This window comes from Mobula birostris, chromosome 6, assembly GCF_030028105.1.
Source record: "Mobula birostris isolate sMobBir1 chromosome 6, sMobBir1.hap1, whole genome shotgun sequence".
Lineage (NCBI taxonomy): Eukaryota > Metazoa > Chordata > Chondrichthyes > Myliobatiformes > Myliobatidae > Mobula > Mobula birostris.
Window position 1 is genome coordinate 109,804,108 of NC_092375.1, and position 27,421 is coordinate 109,831,528.

Here is a 27,421-nt window from a genome sequence, read left to right on the forward strand (position 1 = left end):
CAACACATAATTCTCCGTAACATTTGCCACCTCCAACAGGATCCCACCACCAAGTACATCTTTCCCTCTCCCCCCACCCTTTCTGCTTTCCACAGGGATCGCTCCCTATGTGACATCCTTGTCCATTCATTCCCCCATCCCTTCCCACCAATCTCCCTCCCAGCACTTATCCTTGTAAGCGGAACAAGTGTTACACCTGCCCTTGCACTTCCTCCCTCACTACCATTCAGGGCCCCAGACAGTCCTTGCAGGTGAGGCAACACTTCACCTGTGAGTCGGCTGGGTGATATACTGCGTCTGGTGCTCCCGGTGCGGCCTTCTATATATTGGTGAGACCCGACGCAGACTGGGAGACCGCTTTGCTGAACACCTACGCTTTGTCCGCCAGAGAAAGCAGGATCTCCCAGTGGCCACACATTTTAATTCCATGTCCCATTCCCATTCTGATATGTCAATCCATGGCCTCCTGTACTGTCAAGATGAAGCCACACTCAGGTTGAAGGAACAACACCTTATATTTTGTCTGGGTAGCCTCCAACCTGATGGCATGAACATTGATTTCTTTAACTTCTGTTAATGCCCCCCTCCCCTTCTTACCCCATCCCTTATTTATTTTTATTCCCCCCTTTTTTTTTCCTTCTCTCTCTGCCCCTGTCACAATCACTGCTTGCCTGCTCTCCATCTTCCTGTGGGCTCCTCTCCCCCTTTTTCTCCCTTGGCCTCCTGTCCCATGATCCTCCCCCTTCTCCAACTCTGCATCCCTTTTGCCAATCTACTTTCCAGCTCTTAGCTTCTTCCCTCCCCCTCCTGCCTTCTCCTATCATATCAGATCTCCTCCTCCCCCTCTCACTTTCAAATCTCTTACTATCTCTTCTTTCAGTTAGTTCTGACAAAGGGTCTTGGCCTGAAATGTCAACTGTACTTCTTCCTATAGATGCTGCCTGGCCTGCTGCATTCACCAGCATTTTGTGTGTGTTGCTTGAATTTCCATCTTCTGCAGATTTTCTCGTGTTTGCATCAATAAGTGACCCAAGTTTGAACCCAGATGGTTTAAGACACTAGTAGTGTCATTTATTGATGGCTTTTTACCTCTTCCTCTAATCACCTCCAGCTTCTCACTTCATCCCACCTCCCCTACCCACCCACCTACCTCATCGCCTGGACTCATCTATCACATGCCAGCTTGTACTCCTTCCCCTCTTTCTACCCTATTCTGGCTTTCGCCTTCCTTTTGAGTTCTGGTGAAGGATCTCAGTCTGAAATATCGACTGTTCAGTCCTCCCTATAGATGCCGCCTGACCTGAGGAGTCCCTCCAGCATTTTGTGTGTGTTCTCAGACTGCTGTATTTACTTTTCCTTCCAGCTGAATCACTTTCCAGGATCATTTCAAATCGGGCGAAAGGATCGCCTGTGGCGTAACTTACTGAAAATGCAGGTACGATTTGGGAAAGCAGAGTTCAACTTTTTTCCACAATCCTTCATCCTCCCTCATGACATCAAACTGCTGAAGAATGTCTGGGCAGAGGGCTCTACCAAACAGAAATGGATCATCAAACCAGTAAGTCGCTACCAGTTAACCTAAGATCCACAGAAGAACTAGAATGAAGATGGGAACCATTTTACTTAGCAATTTATGATCTTTAATTTTGAAACTTTTGAAAGTTAGAAGCAGATGAGATAGCAAAAAAAAGCATTGTTTGTACACTTAAATAGACTCTGGGAAGAAAAATTAGGAGTGTCGTACAGTGGATCCCTATTGCAAACCACGAACACAGATTAGTTGAGCCAAATGATTAAGTTGGTGGCTAAAACAGAAGGATATTGTCCGGGCCCTCCATTCTAGCCTTCCATTGTCTGAGGTCAGGTTTAACCCTGCAGCCAAGTTTCATTTCCTTGCTTTTTCTTTGCATACCTGTTGGTTAGCAAAAATATTTGTTGGGTACTTTGCCAGTTTACCTCTCCATGATCTTTACAACCATTAACTATATTTTGAAGTACAGTGTGAGAAATATGCATAATTTTTTTTCCTGCACCAAAGTTGATTGAAGATGTTTGAGCAAGATACAGGAATATGCATTGTACATCCTCCAATTAAATTCATTGGAATTTTTTTTATGCTCCTGAAAACAAGCATTGAATACTTATATTCTGCAAATCATAACCATGAGATCTGCAAATGCTGGAAATCCAGAGCAAGGTACACAAGATACTGGAGGGACTCAGCAAGTCAGGCAGCATCTACGGAGAGGAATAAAGAGTCAACGTTTCAAGTCAAGAATCTTAAAGTCCCGATGAACAGTCTTGATCTGAAACATAGACTCTTTGTTCTTTTCCATAGATGCTGTCTGACTTGCTGAATTCCTCCAACATTTTGTGTGTGTTAGTTGTTTTGAAAATTGCACATTTTTCACTTCAAGACATTGTGGTTTATCTGTGCTCTGGCTAAATAGAACCCCCTTTTAGATGAGAGGCTGGACTACTGTAAACTTGGAGTCCAAATGGTACATTTACAGCAAACTGACATCACTGACATCTTCGACATCTCCCCGAGCAGTGCCATCTTTCCTACGTGCTTCAAGGCCGCCACCATCGTCCCCGTGCCGAAGAAGTCTTCAGTGTCCTGCCTCAACAACTACCGTCCCGTTGCACTCACATCCATCATCATGAAGTGTTTCGAGAGGCTCGTCATGAGGCACATCAAGACCCTGCTGCCGCCCTCACTGGACCTCCTGCAGTTCATGTACCGTCCCAACCGTTCAACAGACGATGCCATCGCCACCACCCTCCACCTGGCCCTAACGCACCTGGACAAAAAAGACATGTACATTCGAATGCTGTTCATAGACTTCAGTTCAGCATTCAACACAATCATTCCTCAGAAACTGATTGGAAAGCTGAGCCTACTGGGCCTGAATACCTCCCTCTGCAACTGGATCTTAGACTTCCTGACTGGGAGACCTCAGTCAGTCTGGATTGGAAGCAGCTCGAACCACATCATCAAGTTCACCGATGACACAGCCGTGTGGGTCTCATCAGCAAGAACGATGAGCCAGCATACAGAGAGGAGGTGCTGTGGCTAACGGACTGGTGCAGAGCCAACAACCTGTCTCTGAATGTGAACAAAGCAAAAGAGATGGTTGTTGACTTCAGGAAGACACGGAGCGACCACTCCCTGCTGAACATCGACGACTCCTCCGTAGAGATCGTTAAAAGCACCAAATTTCTTGGTGGTCACCTGGCGGAGAATCTCACCTGGTCCCTCAACACCAGCTCCATAGCAAAGAAAGCCCAGTAGCGTCTCTACTTTCTGCGAAGGCTGAGAAAAGTCCATTCCCCCCCCCCCCCCCCCAATTCCTCACCACATTCTACAGAGGTGGTATTGAGAACATCTTGAGCAGCTGTATCATTGCCTAGTTCGGAAATTGCACCATATCAGATCGCAAGATCCTGCAGCGGATAGCAAGGTCAGCTGAGAAGATCATCGGGGTCGCTCTTCCTGCCATTACAGACATTTACACCACACGCCGCATCCGTAAAGCAAATAGCATTATGAAGGACCCCATGCACCTCTCATACAAACTCTTCTCCCTCCTGCCATCTGGCAAAAGGCACCGAAGCTTTCAGGCTCTCACGACCAGACTATGTAACAGTTTCTTCCCCCAAGCCTTCAGACTTCTCAATACCCAGAGCCTGGACTGACACCAACCTACTGCCCTCTACTGTGCCTATTGTCTTGTTTATTATTTATTGTATGCCTGCACTGTTTTGTGCACATTATGCAGTCCTGGATAGGTCTGTAGTCTAGTGTAGTTTTTGTGTTGTTTTACGTAGTTCAGTGTAGTTTTTGTGTTGTTTCATGTAGCACCATGGTCCTGAAAAACATTGTCTTGATTTTACTGTGTACTGTACTGTATTGTCGAAATGACAATAAAAAGTGACTTGACTTGAAAATCTGGTTGAAAGTCCTGTTCCTGCCCTGTAGTTTGTTACTGGGCTATATTTTTGGTGCTCCTTCACTGTTCATTTCTTCCACATGAATTGCATCCAAGATGCAAAAATAGATCATACAGAGCCCTGTAAACCCCAGCCTGTAATGAAGTACCTTTATTTTATTTTGAGGTGCAGCATGCAACCGGCTTTTAGCCCAACAAGCCCGTGCTACCCAATTATACGCATGTGACCAATTAACCTACCAACCCATGGGTCTTTGGCATGTGGGAGGAAACTGGAACACTCGGAGATAACCCATGCAATCATGGGGAGAAGATACAACCTCTTTACAAACAGCAGCGGAATTGAACCCATGTCATTGATACTGTAATGGCACTAAGCTAACCTCTACGTTATATTTGTGATCCTTCAATTTTACTGTCTTTGTGTTTTGTAAACCAGAGGTTCATGACTTGCTGAGAGTTTTATTGCTGTTGTCTTTGTCATGATTCACATCAATAACCAATCCTGTTAGCATGGAACTTGTCAACTTACTGTGAGAAACGTGACTGAAGTAATGATCTATTGGCGTCCTGATGGCCTTTCTCTGCTCTTGTGTTGTCTTTTTTTTAAATAGCCTGCATCTGCAAGAGGAATTGGAATCCAAGTCATTCACAAGTGGAATCAGATCCCAAAGAAGCGACCTCTGCTGGTTCAGAAGTATGATTTCTTTTTTCTTAATTTATCTACAAACATGTATGTATGAATGTGCAAATGTACTTTTACTGAGTGTTTTTGTAATGTTTTATAAATCCAAAACATAAAACTATTTGAAAGGAAAAACAAGGGAGCCCAAGAGGCGCGTAAATTACATTTTTATTTTAATTAAGTGCGCACACCTGGCATGGGTGGCATGATGATGTATACCATTCACGTACTTATATGCATATTACCCGTAATATATAAACAAATAAAGAATTCTCAAACAATATATTTAAAATATTACTGAAATTTTACTGAAATATTAAATTGTAAACATCCACAGCACAGTAAATTTTAAATTGTCCCGTTCAGGCTTAGAGAATTAATCACTGTGGAGGATTTTTTACTTGTGGGATAATGTCTTCCCTGATTTTTTTTTTGGGGGGGGGGCGCAGTGGCCACTCTGCTTGACATGTGACACTCATGAAACAATCTGAGGTTCTGTGGCCTCCTCTGGTGGTTGAGTTAGGAACAGTATAGCTATTGAGTTGTGGAATGTGCTGCATTGTGATAAGCAAGGAGGAAATTGGTGAGTTTCTGATTCAATGTTAGTGTCATGTATTTTGCTGACACTGCTTGCAGTGCGTTCTTTAGACTCTGGACAAACCTTTTTGCCAAACCATTTGTATCTGGGTGGTAGAGTGCAGATGTAGTTTGTCCTAATCTATTCATTTTCAAGAATAATTAAAATTGTTCTACAACAAACTGTGGTCCATTATCATTGTCTAAAATGTTCTGGAACACCTGTCCTTGAGAAGAGGCTTCTCAACACATCAACAGTGTACGAGGCTATTGGGATCATTTCTGGAAGTTTGTAGCTGCATCCACTACTACCAAGAAATGCGAGCCCATGAATAGTCTGGCAAAATCCACATTAATCCTCTGCCAGGACAATGCCGTCCATTCCCAGGGATGGAGAGGCCCTGCTCTGAGCATCTTTTGGACATGTTGGCATCCTGAACAGTGCATGGCAAGCTGCTTGATCTCCTGATTTATCCTAGGCCATTAGACAAGGCTTCAAGCCAGTGCTTTCATTTTGACCACGGCTAGATGACTGGCATGTAGTTCCTTCAACACTTTAGCTCTTAGCTTGGGTGGTACAACAACTTGTAGTCCCCACATAAGGCAACTCCCGTCAAGGGCAAGTTCATCCCGGCGCTGGTAAAAATGGGGAACTGAGGTTTCTGTTGCACATTGCAGCCATTTTGGATGGCTATGTAGACCTGAGTCAGTGTGAGGTCTTTTCTGCTTTCGCTTTGGATTGTCTCTGCTGTAATATGGAAACTTCCGATATGCATTAGGGAAAAAAGTCAAGAAGAGTGTCCTCTTTTGTAAACTTTCAGTTATTTCCTTTTCCAAGGGTAATTGGGACAATCCATCAACATTTCCATGATTAGTTGTCCTCTTGTATTTGATCTTATAATTGTGTCCTCCAAGAAATAGCCCATTTCTGCATTAGTGCTGCTGCTGTTAGTGGAATACCCTTCTGAGAATTGAAAGTGGACAGTAGTGGTTGATGATTACTAATAAGGATAAGCCCTCTCCCATACAAGTACTGGTTGAAATATTTTGTACCCCAAACCAGACTCAAGGCCTCTGTCAATATGTGCCTATTTTTTCTCTACAGTGGTCAGGGAATATGATGCAAAGGCTATGGGATATTCACTTCCATCACTCATAACACGTGACAGGACTACTCTTCCATAAGGCGAGGTGTCACAGGCAAGCTTCACTGGACGGTGTGGATCATTAATGAGTGAGGACAGTGTTGAGGTCACCATTTCCTTTGTCTTTTGGAAAGCCACCTCGCATTGCTTTGTGTATTGCCATTTCTTTCCAATCAGTAGTAATGAGTTCAAGGGGTGGAGCAAAGTAGCTAGGTTTGCCAGGGACCTGTTATAGTAATTGAGAAATCCTATAAAAGACTGCAGCTGTGACATGTCCTTTGGCCTTGAAGCATCCACCACTGCTTGAATTTTCTCACACACTTGTGTAATGCTTGTACATCCATGGTGTGACCACAGTAAGTGATGCTTAGTTTAAAGAATTCACACGCGTCGTGCTGTGAGCCTATAATCTTCTAATCTTTTCAACATTGTCTTGAGATTTTGGAGATGTTCCCTGTCATCCTTCCTGTAACAAAGATGTCATGCAGGTAACACTGAGTGTCTGGGCAGCCTTGTAACACCTGGTCCATAGCTTTCTGCCAGAGTGCAGGTGCAAATGCTACTCCAAGAATAAGCCTATTATAGCGATAAAGCTTTTAGTGAGTATATATGGAAAGCAACAATTTGGACTGTTCTTCTATCTCTACCTGTAGGAAGGCCTCAGCTAAGTGCAGTTCGTTGAAGTGTTTCCCTCCAGAAAGGTTTGCAAATATAGCTTCTATCCTGGGCAGAGAGATGTATCTTCAGTACTGGGTTGATGGTGACTTTATGATCACCACAGATCTTGACAGACCCATTCTTCATGGCTACTGGGACCACTGGTGTTGCCCATGGTCTCCACTTAACCTTGGAAAGAATTCTTCCAGCCTCTGTGCGATCTAGCTCACTGGCTACTTTATCATGGATGGTATAAGGAATTGGAAGGGCTTTGCAAAACTTGGATGTGGCATTTTCAGTTAATAGTATTTTACCATGGATATGTTTGAGTTTTCCAGTGCCATCCTTGAATACTGATGTGACATCATCCAGTACGTTTCCTAATTCACTTTCAGTTGCTCTATTAGGGGATGTGGCATGCAAGCAGAGGATGGAGCTCCAATCAATTTGTAGTTGTCTCAGCCACTTACATCCCCAAAATGGTGCCCCCATCCCCAATTTGTACCATATACAAATCAAATGAGGCTTATTGGTTGTTATATTTCACAGTTACGAATGTCATTCACACAGGAGTTATCTTTTCTTCAGAATATCTTAGTTGCATCTTTGAAATATCATTTAAACTTTTTGTGGAAAGACTGTAACAGCCAAGCCAGTGTTCAATTCCATTTTCATTAATTTGCCATTCACTTCTGGGGTAAGCTATATTGCTTGTTAGTTTTCACATTATAAATCTCAATGCTATTCAGTTTGTTGTCACTCTTAACATTATCAGATTCTTTGTCAACATCATGCAGATTGGTGCTCTTTTTGCAACTGGAGTTGACTTTTAAATCTTTATCTCTTTGTATGTGTCCTAATTTGCTGCATTTTCTGCAAGTTTCACCTTTAAACCTGCTTTGATCTGATGTATGCGAGCCCCTGCCACAACGGTAACACAGTTTGTTCAGCCAGGCAGGTTTCTGTTAGATGTTGCAGTTTTGTTCACACTCAGTTTCATCCCTGACTGTAACTCAATTGCATCTGTGTCTGCAGTTTCCATAATAAAGCGATTTTTAACTGTGTGTTGTACTTCAGTTTGGAACCTTTTTTGAATGCTTCCTTTTAATATTCCACAAACCTTATGATCTCTCAGTGCATCATTAAGCTCATCACTGAACTTAAAATGCTCAGACAACTTCTTCAATTCTGCCATGTATGCTGAAATAGACTCCCTTTCCTCTTGATTGTGCTTATGAAACCTAAAGTGTTCGGGATCTAAATGTTCCTGCATTACGTTCATGATATTAGCAAAGCTCATTTTGGCTGGTTTGGTTGGAGCAGTTGAACTTCTAAGCAAACTGTATGCTTCCCCACTGAATGCATTCTGCAGACTAGCGCTTGCTTTTTACTGGCCATTTCATTTGCTTTAAAATGGTGCTCACTTCACTCAGTACACAATATCCAGATATCTCTTGTGCAATCAAATATGCCTATCTTTTCAATGTAGCCAGTCATTTTTGCTTTTTTAAGATTTATGATTATTATCACTCGATACTCACTGTTTATGAACCCTTGAATTACCCTCTGACATAAAGCATCAGGGTGTTATCTCCCAGTTCATCAGACTTTATCTTCTTGAAGGTCTTTCCTCCTCACCTTCTGACTTTGAGGTGCACAATTCTCCTGTGGCCTTGTGTCTTCTGTCCACGATCCACAAGCAGAAGTCTATGGGCCGACAAGCTGTTTCAGCTTACTCTTGCTCCATTAAACTTAGTACTTTTACCCTTTTTTCCTTCCCAGTGACATCTGTGGTACCTTGTCATTTTGATAGTTTCCTAGTTTTATGCATGAACAATCCCTCTACATCTTTATCCCTCATCAGGAGGGTGTGTGGACTCTTCATTTGTATCATAAGACATAGGAGCAGAATTAGGCCAACTGGCCCATTGAATCTGCTCCGCCATTCGATCATGTCTGATATATTATCCCTCAATCCTATTCTCCTGCCTTCTCCTCGAACAGAGGTTCAACCAACTATCCTCCACTAAAATTAGAATCAGGTTTAATGTCACTGACATTGATCATGAAAATTGTTGTTTGGCGGCAGAAGTACAGTGCAATGCATAAAAATGCTATCAATAGTAATAAAATGTATATTAAAAAATTAAATAAGCGCAAAAAGAGAGCAAAAATAATGAGGTAGTATTCATGGGTTAGTTCTAATCTGTTCAGAAATCTGATAGAAGAGGGGTTGAAACTGTTCCTAAAATGTTGAATGTGTCTCTTCAGGCTCCTGTACCACCTCTCTGTTTGTAGCAATGAGAAGAGGGCATATCCTGGGTGATGGGGTCCTTTATGATGGATGCTGCTTTTTTGAGGCATCGCCTTTTGAAGATGTCTTCAACGCGGGGGAGGCTAGTGCCCACGATGGAGATCACAATCACATTCATTCACCTAGCTTATCTTTCTCACATTGAGCAACTTCTTAATATTAATTCATTTACTTCATATCAAAAGTGTAGCTATGGGCCCAAGCTATACTTGTCTTTTATGAGGTACATAGAACAGTCCTTGTTTCAATTCCACTTGTACCCTTTCCTCAACTCTTTATCCAGTACGTCAATGACTGCATTGATGCTGCTTCCTACATTTATACAAAGCTTGAAAAATTTGATTATATTTGCCACCATTTTTCACCCTGACTCACCTTCAGTCTCTTGTCCCTTTCCTTTCTCAGTTCTGCCTCAATCTTGGGAGACAAGCCAGCCACAAATATCTGTCATAAGCCCAGTCAGTCATGACTATATTTCTTTTACCTGCTTTCTGTTAACGTTACTTTTCCTTCTCCCAGTTCCGCCATCAACAATGAGACTTTCCACACTGAGAAGTTTTCCCAATCCATGACTTCCCCTCCACCATAATCGGCAGGGCTCTTGACTGCATTAGCTATTTCCTACATATCTGCTCCTACTCTCTTGAACACGGCCAGGATAGAATTTTGATCGGTTGGCTACACCCATAGAAACTCTTTCAAGGACTCTAAAACTCATGTTCTCAGTGTTATTTATTTAGTACTTGTTATTATTTCTATTTCTATTTTTTTTTGTATTTGACTAGTTTGTCTTTTTTTGCACATTGGTTGTTTGTCAGTCTTTGTGTGTAGTTTTGTATTGATTCTGTTATACTACTTTGTTCTATTGTGAATGCCTGCAAGAAATGAATCTCAGGGTAGTTAGTGGTGACATATATGTACTTTGATAATAAATTTACTTTAAAATTTGAGCCACCCTTCCAGCCTTTGCACTTGAAGATAATCCTCCATAATTTCCATCAGCTGCTGTGCATTCCCCCACACCTCCCTAATAATATTTTGAAGTCTTCGTACTCTACTGTCAGCTGTCCTATCCCCTGCCAAACATGTAACTGCATTAGCTGCATCCTGTCCCTTCCTGTATTTCCAGGTGAGGTAGCGATTCACTTCTAATCTAGTGTGCCGCATTTGCTGTTCACAATGTGGTCTCAGAGCAGACTGAGTGATTTACTTTGTGGAGTCCTGATTTTTTTTCTGTTGCCTGTCTCTTCAACTCTCCACTTCTTGCACTTTGACCCATCTCTCTGCAGCCTTTTGCATTGTTATAAGGAGGCCCTTTGCAATCTTCGGGAGTTCCTTCTGTCAGGGCACTTGGCAGTTTCTGTACTTAGTATTGATTCCTCCAACTTCAGATAACTTTTTTTTCTCCCTATGTATTGGAACCAGCCATTTCGGTGATAAATTATCCATCTGATGTTGGCTCAATTTTTTTTCTCTCTCCATTAGTGAATCCATTTGGGCAGAACTCGGGAATAGTAAGGGTGCAATCACACTGATGGGATTGTACTACTAACCCCCCACCCCCTAACAAATGCCATCAGAACATAGAGGAATAGATATGTAAACAGATTGAGGAAATGTGTAAAAAGGGTTGTTGTCATGGGGAATTTCAACTTCCCTAATTTAAACTGGGATCTCCTTAGTGCAAGGGCTTTAGATAGGGCATAATTTGTTAACTGTATGCAGGAGGGTTTATTAAATCAAATGTGGACTGTCAAATGATAGGAGGAGCTGTACTGAACCTGGTGTTGGGTAATGAGCCTGGCCAGATGACTGACCTTTTAGTGGGTGAGCAGTTAGCTACAGACAGGGATAGGTATGATCCTTGCAGGATAGTTTTAAATTGGAGTATTGCAAACTATCAGGGCATTATTCAGGAACTAAGAAGAGTTTAATTGGGAACATCTTTTCTGGGGCATGGACCAAGGACATCAGTGCTGATTGTTAAGGGTGTTTAGAGGTAAAGGAGGAGTAAGCATTGGGTCTCCTAATGGGTAGTAAGGTGATCAAGTCTCCAGGGCATGATGGGATTTACTTCAGGTTATTGAAGGAGGCAGGCGATGAAATTGCTGGGTGCTTGACCAGTGTCCTCTGTAGCCACAGCTGAAGTCCTGGAGGACTGGCAAGTGGTTAATGTTGTACCTCGCTTTAAGAAAGGAACAAGGGAAAATCCTGAGAACTATAGACTGGTGAGTCTCACGCCAGTTGAGGGAAAGAGCTGGAGAAAGTTCTTAGGAATAGGATACATGAGCATTTAGAAACCCATGGCCTACAGTGGTGCTAGAAAGATTGTGAACCCTGCAGAATTTTCTCTATTTCTGCATAAATATGACCTAAAATGTGATCAGATCTTTATGCAGATCCTAAAACTAGATAAAGAGAACCCAATTAAATAAATAACACAAAACATTATACTTGTTCACTTATTTATTGAGGAAAATGATACAATATTAAATATATTTACGGAAAAAATGTGAACTTTTGCTTTCAGTAACTGGTGTGACCCCCCCCTCCCCCCCCAACCGTACAGCAATAACTTCAACCAAACGTTTCTGGTAACCGTTGATCGGTCCTGCACATCAGCTTGGAGGAATTTTAGGCCATTCCTCCTTACAAAATTGCTTCAACTCTGGAATGTTGGTGGGCTTCCTTGCATGAACTGCTTCAGGTCCTTCTACAATATTTCTATAGGATAGAAGGTCAGGATTTGACTCGGCCATTCCAAAACACTTATTTTCTTCTTTTTATACCATTCTATTGTTGATTTACCCTTGTCTGTCTGATTATTGTCTTGTTGCATTATCCAACTTCTAATAAGCTTCAGCTGACGGACTGCTACTTGACGTTCCCCTGTAAAATGTCTTGATACAATTTTGAAATTATTGTTCCCTCAACAATTGCAAGCTGTCCAGGCCCTGAGGCAGCAAAGCAGCCCCAAACCATGATGCTCCTTCCACCATGCTTCACAGTTGGGATGAGTGCTGGTGTGCAGCGCCTTTTTCCCTCCAAACATAGCAATGTGCATTTCTGCCAAAAAGTTCAACCTTTTCTCCTATCTGTCCACAGAACATTGTCCAAGTAGCGTTGTAGAACATCCAAATAGTAAATTATAAACTTGAGACATTGAACAATGTTGTTGTTTTTTTTTGAAGAGCAGTGGTTTCCTCCGTGGTGTCCTTCCATGTTCAGTGTTTTTCTTATAGTAGACACATGAGCAGGGACTTTAGCAAGTTCTAGAGATTTCTGCAGGTCTTTTGATGTTACCCTTGGGTTCTTTTTCATCTCCTTCAGCAATGCACATTGTGCTCTTGGTGTGATCTTTGCAGGATGCCCACTCCTAGGGAGAGTAGCAGCAATACTGAGTTTCCTCCATTTGTAGACAATATATCTTATGGTGAACTGATGAAGACTCAGGTTTTTAGAAATGTTTTTGTAGCTTTTTTCAGCTTCATGCATCTCTACAATACTGCTTTTAAGATCCTCTGAAAGTTGTTCGAGAGGTGATGCACATAAACAGATCTTTCTTGAGAAGAGCAGGCTCTGTCAGTAACCTGACTTTGTGTGTCTTTTATAGGGGAGGGCGCCTCTCGAACCCACACCTCCAATCTCATCTCATTGATTCTAACACCTGACTCCAAATAGCTTTTGTAGAAGGCATTACTCCAAAGGTTCACATACTTTTTTCCAACAAATACATGTAAATTTGGATCATTTTTCTCAATAAATAAATGAAAAAGTATAATATGTTATTTATTGGGTTCTTTTTATCTAGTTTTAGGACTTGCATGAAAATCTGATCACATTTTAGGTCATATTTATGCAGAAGTAATTAGGGAAAGCCAGCATGGTTTTGTGTGTGGCAGGTTGTGCCTTACCAACTTGATTGACTGTTTTTGACAAGGTGACGAGAGAGTGCAGTGTATATTGTCTACATGGAATTTAGTAAGGCATTTGACAAATTCCCTCATGGGATGCTAATCCAGAAGATTAAGATGCACGAGGTCTGTGGTGAATTAGCTGTTTTGATTCAGAACTGGCTTATGCATAGAAGATAGAGGGTAGTGGTCAAAGGGACTTCTTTGACCTGGAGTTCTGTAATTAGTGGAGCTCCACAGGAATCTGTGCTGGGACATCTGCTGTTTGTGATATATATATAAATGACCTGGATGAAAATGTAGATGGGTGGTTTTTGCAGATGACACCAAGATTGGTGGAGTTTTGGATGGTGTAGAAGACTGCCAAAGAATACAGTGCAATATAGATTATTAGCAGATATGGCAGATGGAGTTTTACCCAGATAAATGTGAGGTGTTGCACTTTGATAGGGCAAATGCAAGGAGAAGGTACATTGTTAAGGACAAGACCTCAACAGTGTTGCTGAGCAGAGAGATCTTGTGATCCCAAGTTCATAGCTCCATGAGTTGACTGCACAGGTTGATAGGGTGGTTAAAAAAGCTTATGGAAAGCTTTCTTTTATTAGCTGAGGCATTGAGTTAAAAAGTCACGAGGAAATGTTGCAACTTTATAAAACTCTGTTTAGGCTACATCTGGAGTATTGCATACAGCTGTGGTCGCCCCACTATAGGAAGGATGTTGAGGTTTTGGAAAGAGTACAGAAGAGGTTTACCAGGATGCTGCCTGGTTTAGTGGGCATGTGCTATCAAAAGAGGTTGGACAAACTGGGGTTGTTTTCTTTGGAGTGGTGGAGGCTGAGGGGGAGATCTGATGGAGGTTTATAAGATTATAAGAGGTATAGATAGAATGGATAGAGAGTATCTGTTCCCTGGGTAGAAATGTCTAATACCAGAGTGCATGCATTGAAGGTGAGAAGGGGTAGGTTCAAAGGGGATGTGAGGTGTAAGTTTTTTTTTTACTCAGAGTGGTGAATGCCTGGAATGCACTGCCTGGTACGGTGGTAGAGGCATTGGAGGCTTTTAAGAGACATTTGGATAGATACATAAATGTGAGGAAGTTAGAGGAATATGGATATTGTGTAGGTAGGAGAGATTAGTTTTTGGGGGTTTTTCATTTACTTTTTAACTGGTTTGGCACAACATTGTGGGCCGAAGGGCCTGTTCCTGTGCTAAAGTGTTCTATATTTTAGTACAGCCTGGCTTGTTGGACACGTCCCACACTGCTACCATTAGCCATACATTACAAATGCGTGATCAACCTTTAACGTCCCTACCTGCCCATCTAATGCCCTTACTTTGTTACAAGTATTGCCTATGTCCCATCAATTGCTTTGCTCCTCTTCTTTGCAACTTAAATCAGTTTCTAATTTTCCCCAGTTTCGAAGAAAGGTTTTAGACTTGAAATGTTAACTCTGTATTTCTTTCTACAGATGCCTGCCCTTTTGAGAGTTTCCAGAATTTCAGTTATTATTTCAGAATTAAGAGTCCTTAAGAGCAGCAAACTTTTCTAAATTTTGAATAATTCCAAGCATTGCAGTAAAATCTACTTTATTTTGCTTGCTTTAGATACTTGCACAAACCCTACCTCATTGGTGAGAGTAAATTTGATTTGAGAATTTATGTCTACGTAACCTCGTATGATCCGCTCAGGATATACATGTTTACAGATGGCCTGGTCCGTTTTGCAAGCTGCAAGTAAGTTTTTAAAAAAAAAGATTACTGTATGAAATGGTTGGTGTATAATTTGAGTCATAGAATGATTTTGATTGTATGCTTTATGAAGCAGTTCTAATAGTTTTTCCTAATTGGATGCTGATCTACTCTTTGAGTATTGTAATTTTTAAATTGCATTGATATTTTAGTCCTGATGAACAATCTCAGCTTGAGCGTCAATTGTTCCTCCATGGATGCTGCCTTACTTGCTGAGTTCTTCCAGCATTTTGTGTGTATTGTCCTTGATTTCCAGTATCCGTAGAATCTCTTGTTTTTGATATTTTAGACCATAAGACTTGGGAGCAGAGTTTGGCCATTTGGCCCATCGAGTCTGCTTTGCCATTCTATTATGGCTGTTTTTATTATCCCTCCCAACCCCATTCTCCTGCCTTCTCACCGTAAGCTTTTACATCCTTACTAATTAAAAACCTATCAACCTCTGCTTTAAATATATCCAATGACTTGGCCTCCACAGCATCTGCACTTGAGTAGACACAAGCGATATGAAAGTGAAAATCAATATTAGTATAGAAAGGAGGTACAGAACATCAGGACTAGGACTGCCAGATTGGGTAACACCACCTTCTCTCAGGCTGTGAGACTAACGAATACCCTTCTACAACCAAGGTCTCGTCACTAGGTCAATGTGCTCTTTAGTATATACCGAACTGTTTACCTGCATGCTGCATGCATTTGAATTTTATTAACTTACGTTAATATTTTGGTTTGGGTGCTGTGTGTTGTTACTGTTTTGTGAGTGCACCGTGATCGGAAGGAATATTGTTTTGTTTGGTTATATATAGTAGAGTCAGATGACAATGAGCTGGAACAGGCCCTTCAGCCCACTCTGCCAAACCAAATAATTAGTAATCAAATGGCTAACTAAACTAATCTCTCCTGCCTGCAGAATCCTTCCATTTTCTTCACATTCATGTGCCTATCTAAATGTTTCTTAAAAGTCCCTGATGTTTCTGCCTCAACCACTACCCCAGGCAACGCTTTCCAGGCACCCACCACTCTGTTTTTAAAAAAAAAACAACAACAACAACTTGCCCTTCACATCAAGTTTGAAATTACCCGTCACCTTAAATGCTTGCCCTCTGGTATTAGACATTTCATATGTTAGTGCTGGAGGCATGGTGACGATTGCAGGCTGCCCAGCACAATCTTCACTGATTTGATGGGAAACATATATTGAAACATACAGTGAAATGCGTCATGTGACAACTAAACCTTGTCTTTAATCTTTATTTGTCATATGTACATTGAAACATACAGTGAAACGCGTCTTTTGTGTCAGTGACCAGCATAATCCAAGGATGAGCCAGGGACAGGTGTGTGTATTTCTGGCGCCAACATAGCATGCCCATAACTTACTAACCCACAGCACTTTTGATCTTGGAATGTGGGAGGAAACCAGAGCACCAAGAGGAAACTCACACTTCTGTGGAAATGTACAGACAGCAAAAGGGAATTCAACTCCTTTCTTAAAGCTGGTGTTGTAAAATATTGTGCTGACAATTATACTGCTGTGCAGCTCCTGTTAAGGCTAATAAATTTGTAGATGACATGAAAATTAACAGAGTCGTGGACAGTGAAGAAAGCCGTCAAAGGATTTAGATCAGTTGAAAGTATGGTTGATGGAGCTTGTGCCTGGAACATGCTGTGAGAGAAGATGTGTCCATAAGTAAATAGGAGCAGAATTAGGTCATTTGTTCCTTTAAGTTTGCTCCGCCATTCAATCATGGCTCATTTATTATCCTTCTAAACCCCATTTTCCTACCTTCTTGTAACCTTTGATGCCCTTACTAATTAAGAACCAATTTCTGCTTTGAATACAGTGGATTCCCATTATTTGAGCCATCAGTTAATCGGGGCAGCTGATTATTTGGGATGGTTCTTAAAGAACGGACACTAAATTGAGAAGAATTCCCTATGCTGCTTAATTGGGGCAGTAGACTGTTGCTGAACAGGTTCCAACTAGCGTCAGTTGCATGCACTTGTGCGGCCTTTGGACACTGTGCTTAGAGCAATCAGTTTTTAAACTGTCAGTTGCATGTGAGCGTTCAAAAATCAATTAATTTCTGTCACTGACAGTTGGTAAGCAATAAGCAGTAAGACAATTTGGAACTGCTTTACTCACCAAGATTTCAAGCATTCAGGCTTGGAAATGCCAGATATGGCCAGGAGTGAAAATGAAATGATTTCACTACTTCAAGTTAGGAATTGCAAAGAATTTGAAGGTATTGACACTCATTCTGAATATAACAATGAAAATAAAGATTTAGAGGATGCAGTTGTCTACTGCATTGTATGAAGGCAGTCCATTATTTGCAGTAGGTGCAATTCTTTACACAGATAGCGGTGGGTGCGTGGAATGTTCTGCTAGGGGTGGTAGAGAGGCAGATACATTAGGGGCATTTAAGAAATTCTTGGGTACATGGATGATAGAAAAAATAGAGGATATGTAGGAGGGGAGGATTAGATTGATCCTTGAGTAGGTTACAATGTTGGCACAACTTAGTGGGCCAAAAGGCCTGCACTGTGATGTCGTGATCTATAGGATGTTCCAATATGGGACAAAACATTTTGGGAAAACTAATGAATTTAGATGTATGCAGAGGATGATAGTACTGGACTGCTGGATACTACCTAGACTGGAGGACATAAATTGCAGGGAGAGATTGGTATATACCATGCTATTTTGTTATGCATTGTAGCGTAGGAAAATGATAGGTGACCATATAGTTTATAAAATCATGCGGGATATAGATAAGGTTGTTGGTCATAGAATTTTCCCCAGGGTTGCAGAGGACATAAATACAAAATAAGAGGGGAGAGGTTTAAAAGAGACCTGAGAGTTAACATCTTCAAAGAGATGGTAGTCAGTATCTGGAATAAGCTGCCAGTGGAACTGGTCAAAGTGAGTATAATTGCCGAACATAGGCAACTGGGACTAGCCAGGAGGATGTTATAGGCATGATGGGCCAACAGACAAGTTTCCATGCTGTATTACTCTGTGACTCTATCCTACCATACAGTAGCCCATGAGAGCAAGTATGAACTCTGCACAAACAGCACCAGGAAGTCAGGTTTAAACCAAGGTTGTTGGAGCTGTGAGGCAGCAGCTCTACTCTATGTGCTACACTGAGGCTGACCTTGTCAGGTCAGTTTATCTGCCTATCCATAACTTCCCTGTGGTGCCCCTCCTACTTCCCTTTTTCCCATGGACTATTCTCCTTTTCTATCAGATTCCTTCTTCAGCCCCTTTACCTTTTCTATCAATCACCTCCCGGTTTCTCACTTCATCTGCCCTGTCCCCACCTTCCTCCTCACCAGCTCTCACCTATCACCTGCCAGCTAGTACTCCTTCCCCTCCCCCCACCTTATTCTGGCATCTTTCCCTCCTTCCCAGCCCTGATAAAGCCCAAAACATCGATTGTTTATTCCTCTCTATAGATGCTGTCTGATCTGCTGAGTTCCTGCAGCATTTTGTGTGTTCCAATTTACCTTCTACCTGTTTTTTTTATTCCATTGAGCAACACGCATAGAATTCTGAAGTAACACGGCAGGTCAGACAGCATTCATGGGGAGGAACAGTTGATGTTTTGAGCCAAGACCTTGTATTCATGTTTTATTTTTCCTTAAGATTTCCAGCATCTCTTGTGTTTTCATTCCATTGATTTGGTTAAAGTTAATTCCACTATCTAGCTGACCAGTAGAACATACTGGTTTTACTGCTGGTGTAAATTACAATGTTAGGAGTATTTTGCACTACACTTCTGCATTAAGCAAGTACCTGTGTAACAGTACTCGTATTTTACTGAATGTATTGAGTACAATACTAATCACTACAACTTCCATGAAATATGGTATTTGCCAGTGTTAATTCAACCCATTTCCTCTATGCAGAATTACATATTTTACTTTTATTGTCCAGGTATTCGCCTTCCATGAAGACGCTTGGTAACAAATTTATGCATCTCACAAACTACAGTGTAAATAAACTAAATGCGGAATACAAGCCCAACTGTAGTGAAAAGCCTTGTCAGGGACATAAGTGGTAAGTAGAAGTTTTGGACCATTGTACATAGTGTAGTGATCCTGTTCTGGAATCCACCTAGATGAGTACACCTCTTAACAGATTCATATTTAACATTTCCATCAATGCTGTCTGACCCGCTGAGTTCCTCCAGCATTTTGTGTGTGCTGTTCTGGTTTTCCCAGCGTCTGCAGAATATCTTGTGTTTCAAATTTAACATTGCTCTGTTTGAGTCTTGTTGCTGGTACATTTGCCTAGGCAGATGGAAAATCGTCAGGACAAAGTAACTCTTGTACCATGGTTGAACATTGTGTTATCAAATGTTATCAAATACTGTTCAGTAGTTCAAGATTTCCTCAGAAGTGATGCCTTTATCTACAAATGTTTGTAGATCAGGGCTGGAAAATTCCGTTTTCTTGTGCTAAAAGCAAGCTAGAAAATAAAGCACAATAATTTTATAATAGATATTTTATAATCCACATTTCTTGCTACTGCTGATCATTTGCAATTTGTACATGACACAATGGGCGGCTTTGAGCTTTCATCCCTCCATAGATGCTGTCTGACACAAACTTCCTCCAGCTTTTTGTGTGTATTTTCTTTTCCTTAGTTATTTCCAGCTGATCTGATCTCAAAATCTCCATTTCCTATCTCTGCCTTTGCTTCACTTCTATGGAGTATCCCTTTTCGTCCATGCTGAGGTTATTCTGTTTTTCTTTCTTGTTCTTTTCCATCTATTTACTACTTGTGCTGGTCTTTTGAAATTGCACATGTTTTTATCAGGCTTAGTGTTATTGTCTAATACTTAATGTCTAGTACGAGTGCATTTAAGGTGAGAGGAGTTAAATTCAAGCGAGATGTGTGGGGCAAGTATTTTTTTTGAGTGTTGAGTGTCTGGAATGTGTGGCCTAAGGTGGAAGTGTAGGCAAATATACGGGTGTTCAAGAGGCTCTTGGATATGTAAATATACAGGATATGGACAATGTGTAAGCAGAAGGAATTAGTTTAACTGGGTGTTTGATAACTAATTTAGTTGGTTTGGCACAACATTTTGGGCTGAAGGATCTGTTCCTGTGTTGTACTTTTCCATGTTGGGCCACACATATGAATTCTTTATGTAATTCTTTGTTCTGGTTTTTATATAATTCTTTACAATTTTTTTTTTGGGTTGCATTTCGCATCCTGATCAACATAACACAGTAAATACGTATAAACGTACATTACGAATAAAGTTGATCCTTAATCAATTGTTTGTTTACTCCCATCTTTCTAGGAGTCTTAAGGCACTGTGGGTGTATCTGATTCAAAAGGGAGTGAAGATTGAAACATTACAGGAGCAAATGAAGGATGTGATCATCAAAACTATCATATCGTGAGTAATAAAATGAGTAGCAGTTGGGTAAAGTGCAGAATATATGGCCAAGCTCAGTCTGTTTTCTGTTTTTACAGCAGACCCAGTGAGTATGGTCTTTATTTTTGTATGTGTTTTTTTCTTTTAGAAAGCTGAGTCGATCAGCACTGTTAATATAGACAGGAGCATATACACTAGCAACCCTTCCTGCAGTCAATGACAAGCTCTTTTTTTTTGTTGCTGATGTTGAGGGAAAGGTTGTTGTCATGTCACTATGCTCTCTATCTCTCTCGTACTCCAACTCATCGTTATTTGACATACAGTCCAGTATGGTAGTATCATCTGCAAACTTATAGATGGAGTTAGAGCAAAATCTGGTCACGCAGCCATGAGTGTGAGTGGTTTCATTTTTTATTTATCGTTTATTTTGTTTTGCAGGTCTGAGTCTTATGTGAACAGCCAGATAAACTTATATGTAAAGAATCGTTATATCTGCCATGAACTATTTGGATTTGACATAATGCTTGACGAGAACTTGAAGATATGGGTTCTAGAAGTCAACATCTCACCAAGGTATAAGATTGAAATATTTGCCCATCTGTACATCTGTTTTACTCTTTTTTCCAAAGTTACTGATGACAAATTAGTAACCTCCACATTGATTCCTCCTCATGAAAGTTCTTTCAATGTTTATTCTCTGTAGAAGTTTACTTTTACACTATTTCATCATTCTATCAGCTTCCTTCTTTCGCCCTTTATGTATGAGACCTACGCTGAAAATCATTCAAGCAGAAGAGATTACATAGAACACAGAATAGTACAGTACAGGACCTATGTTCCATGATGTTGGGCCAAGATCAATCTAACCTTCCCTCCCAATTAGCCCTCCTATTTTTCATCTGTGTGCCCAGCTAAGAGCCCCTTAAATGTCGGTAATGTATCTACCTCAACCACCACTCCTGGCAGCATGTCCCACGCACTCACCACTCTGTCTTAAAAAAAAAATCTCTGATAGCCCCCTTATAATTTGTTCGAATCACCGTAAAATTATTTCCCCTTATATTGTGTTTGATTTATTTTCATAAGCACATGGGGGTCATTCAGTTATCTTATATAAAATGATAAGATAGACTATTATGGAGCATAGAACATAGCACAGCACAGTACAGTACAAGCCCTTTGGCTCATGCTGTTGTGTTAACCTTTTAACCTACTCCAAGATCAAGCTAACCCTTCCTTCCTATATAGCCCTCTGTTTTTCTATCATCCATATACCTATCTAAGAGCATCTTAAATGCCTCTAATGTATCTGCTTCTACCACCACCCCTGACTGTGTCTACACACTCTATTCTCTGTAGAAAAGAAAACCTACCTCTGTCATCCTCCCTGTAGTTTCTTCCAATACCTAAAAAGTATGTTTTCTCGTATTAGCCATTTCCATCCTGGGGGAAAAATACCTTTGCCTATTAACTCGATCCTATGCCTCTTATACACCTCTATCAAGTTGCCTCTCCAAAGAGATAAGTCCTAGCTCGCTCAGCCTCATAACCATATGCAAGATGTGTTCTCTAGTCCAACAGCATCGGATAATCAGAATAACAGCTTATTTGGGACAATTCTTAAAGAAAAAAAATCTAATTGAGAAACTAGCCAGGACTCCCTTCATTTGTTTGGAACAGTATGTTGCTTAATTTGGGGCAGGAGACTGTTGCTGAACAGTTTCTAGCATCAGTCATGTGCACTTGTGTGACCTTTAGACACTACATGCTGTGTAGAGCGAATAGTTTTTAAATAGCATCAGTGGTATCAGTCAGTAGCCGGGAGTGAAAATAAAACAAACTTCACTACTTCAGCAAGTTAGGAACTATGAAGGATTTGAAGGTATCGACAATCATCTTGAATTCTACAATGAAAATGATGATTTAAACGATGCAATGGTTGAAAGCATTGTATCAAAACACCAAGGAGGGGAAAAATGGAGATGAGAAAAGTGATGAAGATGACACGAGGTAGTGATTCCACAGGATGCCAGGAAATTTATTGTTGGATTTTGATACTACTTCATGCAGGAAGACAATGAAGGCAGTCCATTGTCTGCACTAGGTATCTGTGCTGATTTTATTCATTTACAGTTAATCAAAAGAACATGACAGTATAATTGGATGAATTTCTCTGTCAGTAACTAGGAACTGATATACTGCAGTATGGTACTGTTTTAATTTTTTCTGTATTTCATTTAAATAATTTGTTACTGAGTTAAATGGTAGCTTGTCTTTTTTTTAAATACCTTTTTAACTCTTTTTAAAACTTCAACTAACTGGGGCAGCTGTGTAATGGACCAAAGTGTACTAGTCTTAATGTGACCCAATTAACTGGAATCTATTGTATAGCAAATTGGTTAATTAATGTCCCCAACATAGTACATTTCTTTCCTCTTGGAAAAACAATAGTTCACCACAAGCTGATATTATATCCTTGAGCCTTTCTAACCACAGTTTTCCTGTATTGCCCACCATTTTGTCTTTTTTAAATTTTGTACACGGGTGTTTGTGCAGTTCTAACTGCAAAGTTAAAAAAATAAAATGGCCCACTGTGAATGCAGGTTGCTTTTCATTGAATTACCTTTTTCTAAACCTAACCTATAAGGTAATGTTGCTGTTGTTTGTGCAACAATATTTAGTAGTAGTGCAGTCATTCGAGTTGAGTATGATGTTCTCCAAAGGAGATGTTTATTGCTGGGTCTTCAGGTAGTTATGGAGGCAGAGGTGGGATCCATATAGCTCTGAGATGTTAGGGTGGATTCCCTTAACAGAGAATACCTTTGTATAACTTTGTTTAACATGGGGAAGCTGATGCATGGGTGGCCACCACACAGTCCTTGACAGATTGGTGTCAGGGTCCAGTGGCATGGAGTGCAAGACAACTGGGGACCCTTCACTGCTGTAGCCTTCCTCACCTTCACTGCTATTGTGATGTGTCATCATCAACCACCAGCTCCACCATTGAGGTCTTATTTAATAATAATTCTCTTTAATGACAAATGCAAGATGAAGCATAACAACAAGAGTGATATTAATTTGTGTGTTTTTGTGCTGCATGCTGCTTTAATACAAAAGATGCTATTTTCTGTAAAATTAAGTTCACTATTGGTTGGGTTTGTGTCAAATCCACCACAAGAAAATGATTCTGCTGCAGAGATGAGCTAAAAAATTCAAACTTCAAAAAAGGTATGTATTGGTACAATAGCATTCATGTGTTTTCATAATTTAGCTGTATTATTGCTTCCATTAGAGCCTTAGGGCCATGATCAAACCCACAGCCTGAAAAGAGAAACAGGTTCACTGGGAACATTCAAAATGTAATTAAACAAAGTGGAAAAATAAAATTAACAATGTTGATAACATTTCAACAGATAGTTTTATTTGTCACATGTACATTGAAACATACAGTGAAATGTGTCATTTGCAGCAATGACCAACCCAGTCCAACGATTGTACTGGAGGCAGCCCGCATTAGTTTCACGCTTCTGACATCGACGTAGCATGTTCATGGCTTACTAACCATAACCTTAATCTGTACATCACTGGAAAGTAGGAGGAAACTGGAGCACCTGGAGGAAATCCACACAACCATTTGGAGAATGTACAAACTCCTTTTAGACAGTGGCAGGAATAGAAACCCAATTGATGATCACTGGTGTGGCTAGTAATTGCACTAACCGCTAAGCTACTGTACCTTTGAAATAGGGAATGTGTTCATTGGGAAGACCCAGTAATTGGCGTAGTGCTATGGGCCGAGTGTCCTGTGTATATTTCAATGATCCACTAGATTGCAGTCCATCTGCTGTCTAGCTTGCTTTTCCAGGCTAGAGTTGCAGGATTTGAGTGACTAAGCACAAGCAGACAGAATCAATGGTATGAGCATGTGCTTGGCTAACTCCTTCAACAATAATTTAAGAAAAATGCCAGTCTATCAATGTTGGAAATGATAAACAGAGCAAGCTGAACCAAAACTGTTGAGATGGAGACTCACTGACCTGAACTGTTCTATTTATTTCAGTACAAAAGCTGCCTCTGCTTCCAACAGTTTATTCAGATTTCCGGTATCTACCTCAATTTCCTTAATGAAGGCTTGTTTTTTTTAAAGTAGTAACTGACTCTTACCATAGTTTTCAAGAAAGATGTTTGCTTTTCTAAACTTATTTACCTTGCAACAATTTATGTAGGTAAATATTGTGCTGTGATTTGGACCATTATAAATTCCAGTTTTCTTAATCTCTTTGCTCAGTCTGCACTCAAATTCTCCATTGGACATTAACATCAAGGGGCAGATGATAAGTGATCTTCTGAATCTAGCTGGATTCATTATCCCTCAAAAAGAAGATATCACTCCAAATCTCACAAAAAGGTAAGGTGTTTGCCATCTCAAGGTTTTGTTGGGAGGGTATACACTAGACAAAATCTTAAAACATAGAATAGTACAACACTGCCCATGATGTTGTGCTAACCTTTTAACCTACTCCAAAATCAATCTAATCTCTCCCTCTAACATAGCCCTCCATTTTCCTTTCATCCATGTGCCTGTGTAAGAGCTTAAAAATATTTGTAATGTGTCTGTCTCTATCACTGCCCTGGCAGTGTGTTTCATTCACCTACCACTCTGTCTAAACACAAGAATTATCTCTGACATCCCTTTTATACTTCCCTCTAATCAGCAACATAGTCCAAGAATTGGGCTGGGGAGAGCCACGATGATTAAATATTCTATTTGTTTTGCATTTGTCTTTCCATCGTGTTTTTCTTTTTGAAAGAAAATAATAATCTTTGTTTAACCACAGTACATCAGCAACCAGGCCAAAAAGTAGTGAACTTTCACCAGATGAGAAGCTGAAGCGGGTATATTACCTGAGTCAGAAATCGCCATCCAAGGCAAGTAGTTTTTCCATTGCTTAAATGTGCATTATCTGAAGTATAAAAATATTTTAACAGGTGCCCCTGAAGTAATGTACTACCGTTGGTGGCGAAGGACCATAGTGTAGGGTTATTCTGCTACTGGAGAGGAAAGGGCCAGGTTGGAGAAGACCCCAAGGGGCCACATGATTTGCAGCAGAGTGCTATTGATTGAAGTGTAGGAATGTAATAGAACAGTACTAAAAGCATTGAAGTTCAATATAAAGAATGAAAAGGCATTGTACAGTTCATTCTTGTAGATATTTTTTATTGTGAAGAAATTTATTTTGTTTTAAAAAAAAATTGAGACCAAGTAATTAATTCTGAGAAGCCATCTACATTTGTCAGTTTGGGTTTCTTGCCGTGATGTAACATTGTAGAGTTTGTGCAAACAAGCATAATAGAATCAATAAACTAACTGCTGGAGGAACTTTGTGGGTCAGGAAGCATCTGTAGAGGGAAATGGACAATCTTGGTGTTTTAGGTTGAGACTCTCCATTCTGACTGAAAGATAGAGGGGAGCTGAAGTCATCAGGAAGGGATGGGGCAAGAGCTGCCAGGTGAATTCAGGTGAGAGAAGGTGATGGGCAGATGGAGGAGTGACAAGTGGAAATAGTGATGGGTAGAGGCAACAAAGGACAGCAGTTGATTGACACTAAAAGGAGAGGAAGGTGAAGTATGGAACCAAATAAGGGAGGTCAGGAGGGCAGATGGGAGGCCAGTTTGTACTCCTTCCCCCGCCTTATTCTGACTTCTGCCTCTTCCCCACCCGCCTTTCCTTTCCAGTCCTGATGAAGGATTTATTCTCCTCTGTAGTTGCTGCCTGGCCTGCTGAGTTCCTCCAGCATTTTGTGTTGCTCAAAATTTCCAGCGTCTGCAAAGTCTCTTGTGCTTAGGGATGCTGAGTTGTTGTAGCTGTACCGTGAATGAAGTTGGCACAGTCCCGATTAAAATAGACAAAGCCACGAGTCAACTTTGTAATAAAAGGAAGAGTGGGCAAATCAAATTTTAGCCAGACATGAAATACTGCAAATCAGTTTTTAATATATTATGTTGAGCTAACATGTGATCTAAATCAACTGATCTAAGAACTGTTCAATCATCTTGCATAGATTTAATTATTAAGACTGCACTTAGAGTGAAGTCTGACAGTGGGTTTATTATCTAAACATTCGTCATTTGTTATGTGCCATGTTGTATGTCATGGGCAATCATTGTCTTTCCATGACCACAATTGTTTTTGTCAAATTCTTCTACAAAACTGGTTTGGCATTGCCTTCTAGTTAGTGTCTTTCCAAGATGGGTGACCCCAGTCTTATCAGTATTTTTCAGAGATTCAAAGCAATACACACATAACTCAGCAGATCAAGTAGCATCTATGGAAAAGAATAAACAGTCAACTTTTCAGGCTGAGACCCTTCTTTAGAATTGCGAAGGAAGGAGAAAGATGCCAGAATTAAAATGTGGGGGGAGGGGAAGGAGGCTAGCTGGAAGGTGATAGGTGAAGCCAGGTGGGTAGGAAAGGTCATGGGCTGGAGAAGAAAGAATCTGATGGAGAAGATTGGACCAGAAGAGAAAGGGAAGGAGGAAGGGACCCAGGGGTAAGTAATAGGCAGGTGAGAAGAAGTAAAAAGTCAGAGTGAGGAATGGGGGTTGGTGGGGAATATGTTCACTGGAAGGAGAAATCAATGTTCATGCCATCAGATTGGAGGGTACCCAGACGGAATATAAGTTGTTGCTTCTCCACCCTGTGAGTGGCCTTATCTTGGCACAAGAGGCCATGCATTGACATGTTAGAACATAGGTTGTCTGCCTGGTGTCAGTGGTCATGTAACCAGGACTTGTGATATGCACCAGCTGCTCGTACGACCATCCACCACCTGCTCCCATGGCTTCATGTGACCCTGATCAGGGGCTAAGTAGCTGCTACACCTTGCCCAAGGGTGACCTGCAGGCTAGAGGAGGGAAGGAACGCCTTGTACTTCTTTTGGTAGAGACGTATCTTCACCTCGCCACCCAATCTAAATATTAGCCCCTTATAACAAGTACTCAGGTCAAGTCTATTCTCATATGCATGTGTGG

The 27,421-nt window shown here is 40.8% G+C and overlaps 1 protein-coding gene across 7 annotated transcripts in view; it reads left to right on the plus strand.

Annotated features, from left to right (window-relative positions):
* Positions 1-27,421, plus strand: part of ttll4 (tubulin tyrosine ligase-like family, member 4) — a 102,334-nt gene that overhangs the window by 58,018 nt on the left and 16,895 nt on the right. For 5 of the 7 annotated variants that reach the window (XM_072260963.1, XM_072260962.1, XM_072260966.1 and 2 more), the window contains 8 exons: positions 1,364-1,558; positions 4,568-4,650; positions 14,850-14,978; positions 18,937-19,059; positions 20,312-20,410; positions 20,828-20,962; positions 24,678-24,797; positions 25,228-25,318. In XM_072260963.1, the coding sequence (XP_072117064.1) occupies positions 1,364-1,558; positions 4,568-4,650; positions 14,850-14,978; positions 18,937-19,059; positions 20,312-20,410; positions 20,828-20,962; positions 24,678-24,797; positions 25,228-25,318 (975 nt within the window). The remainder of the gene's footprint in view (positions 1-1,363; positions 1,559-4,567; positions 4,651-14,849; positions 14,979-18,936; positions 19,060-20,311; positions 20,411-20,827; positions 20,963-24,677; positions 24,798-25,227; positions 25,319-27,421) is intronic. The other 2 variants (XM_072260967.1, XM_072260968.1) reach the window with 2 other exon arrangements.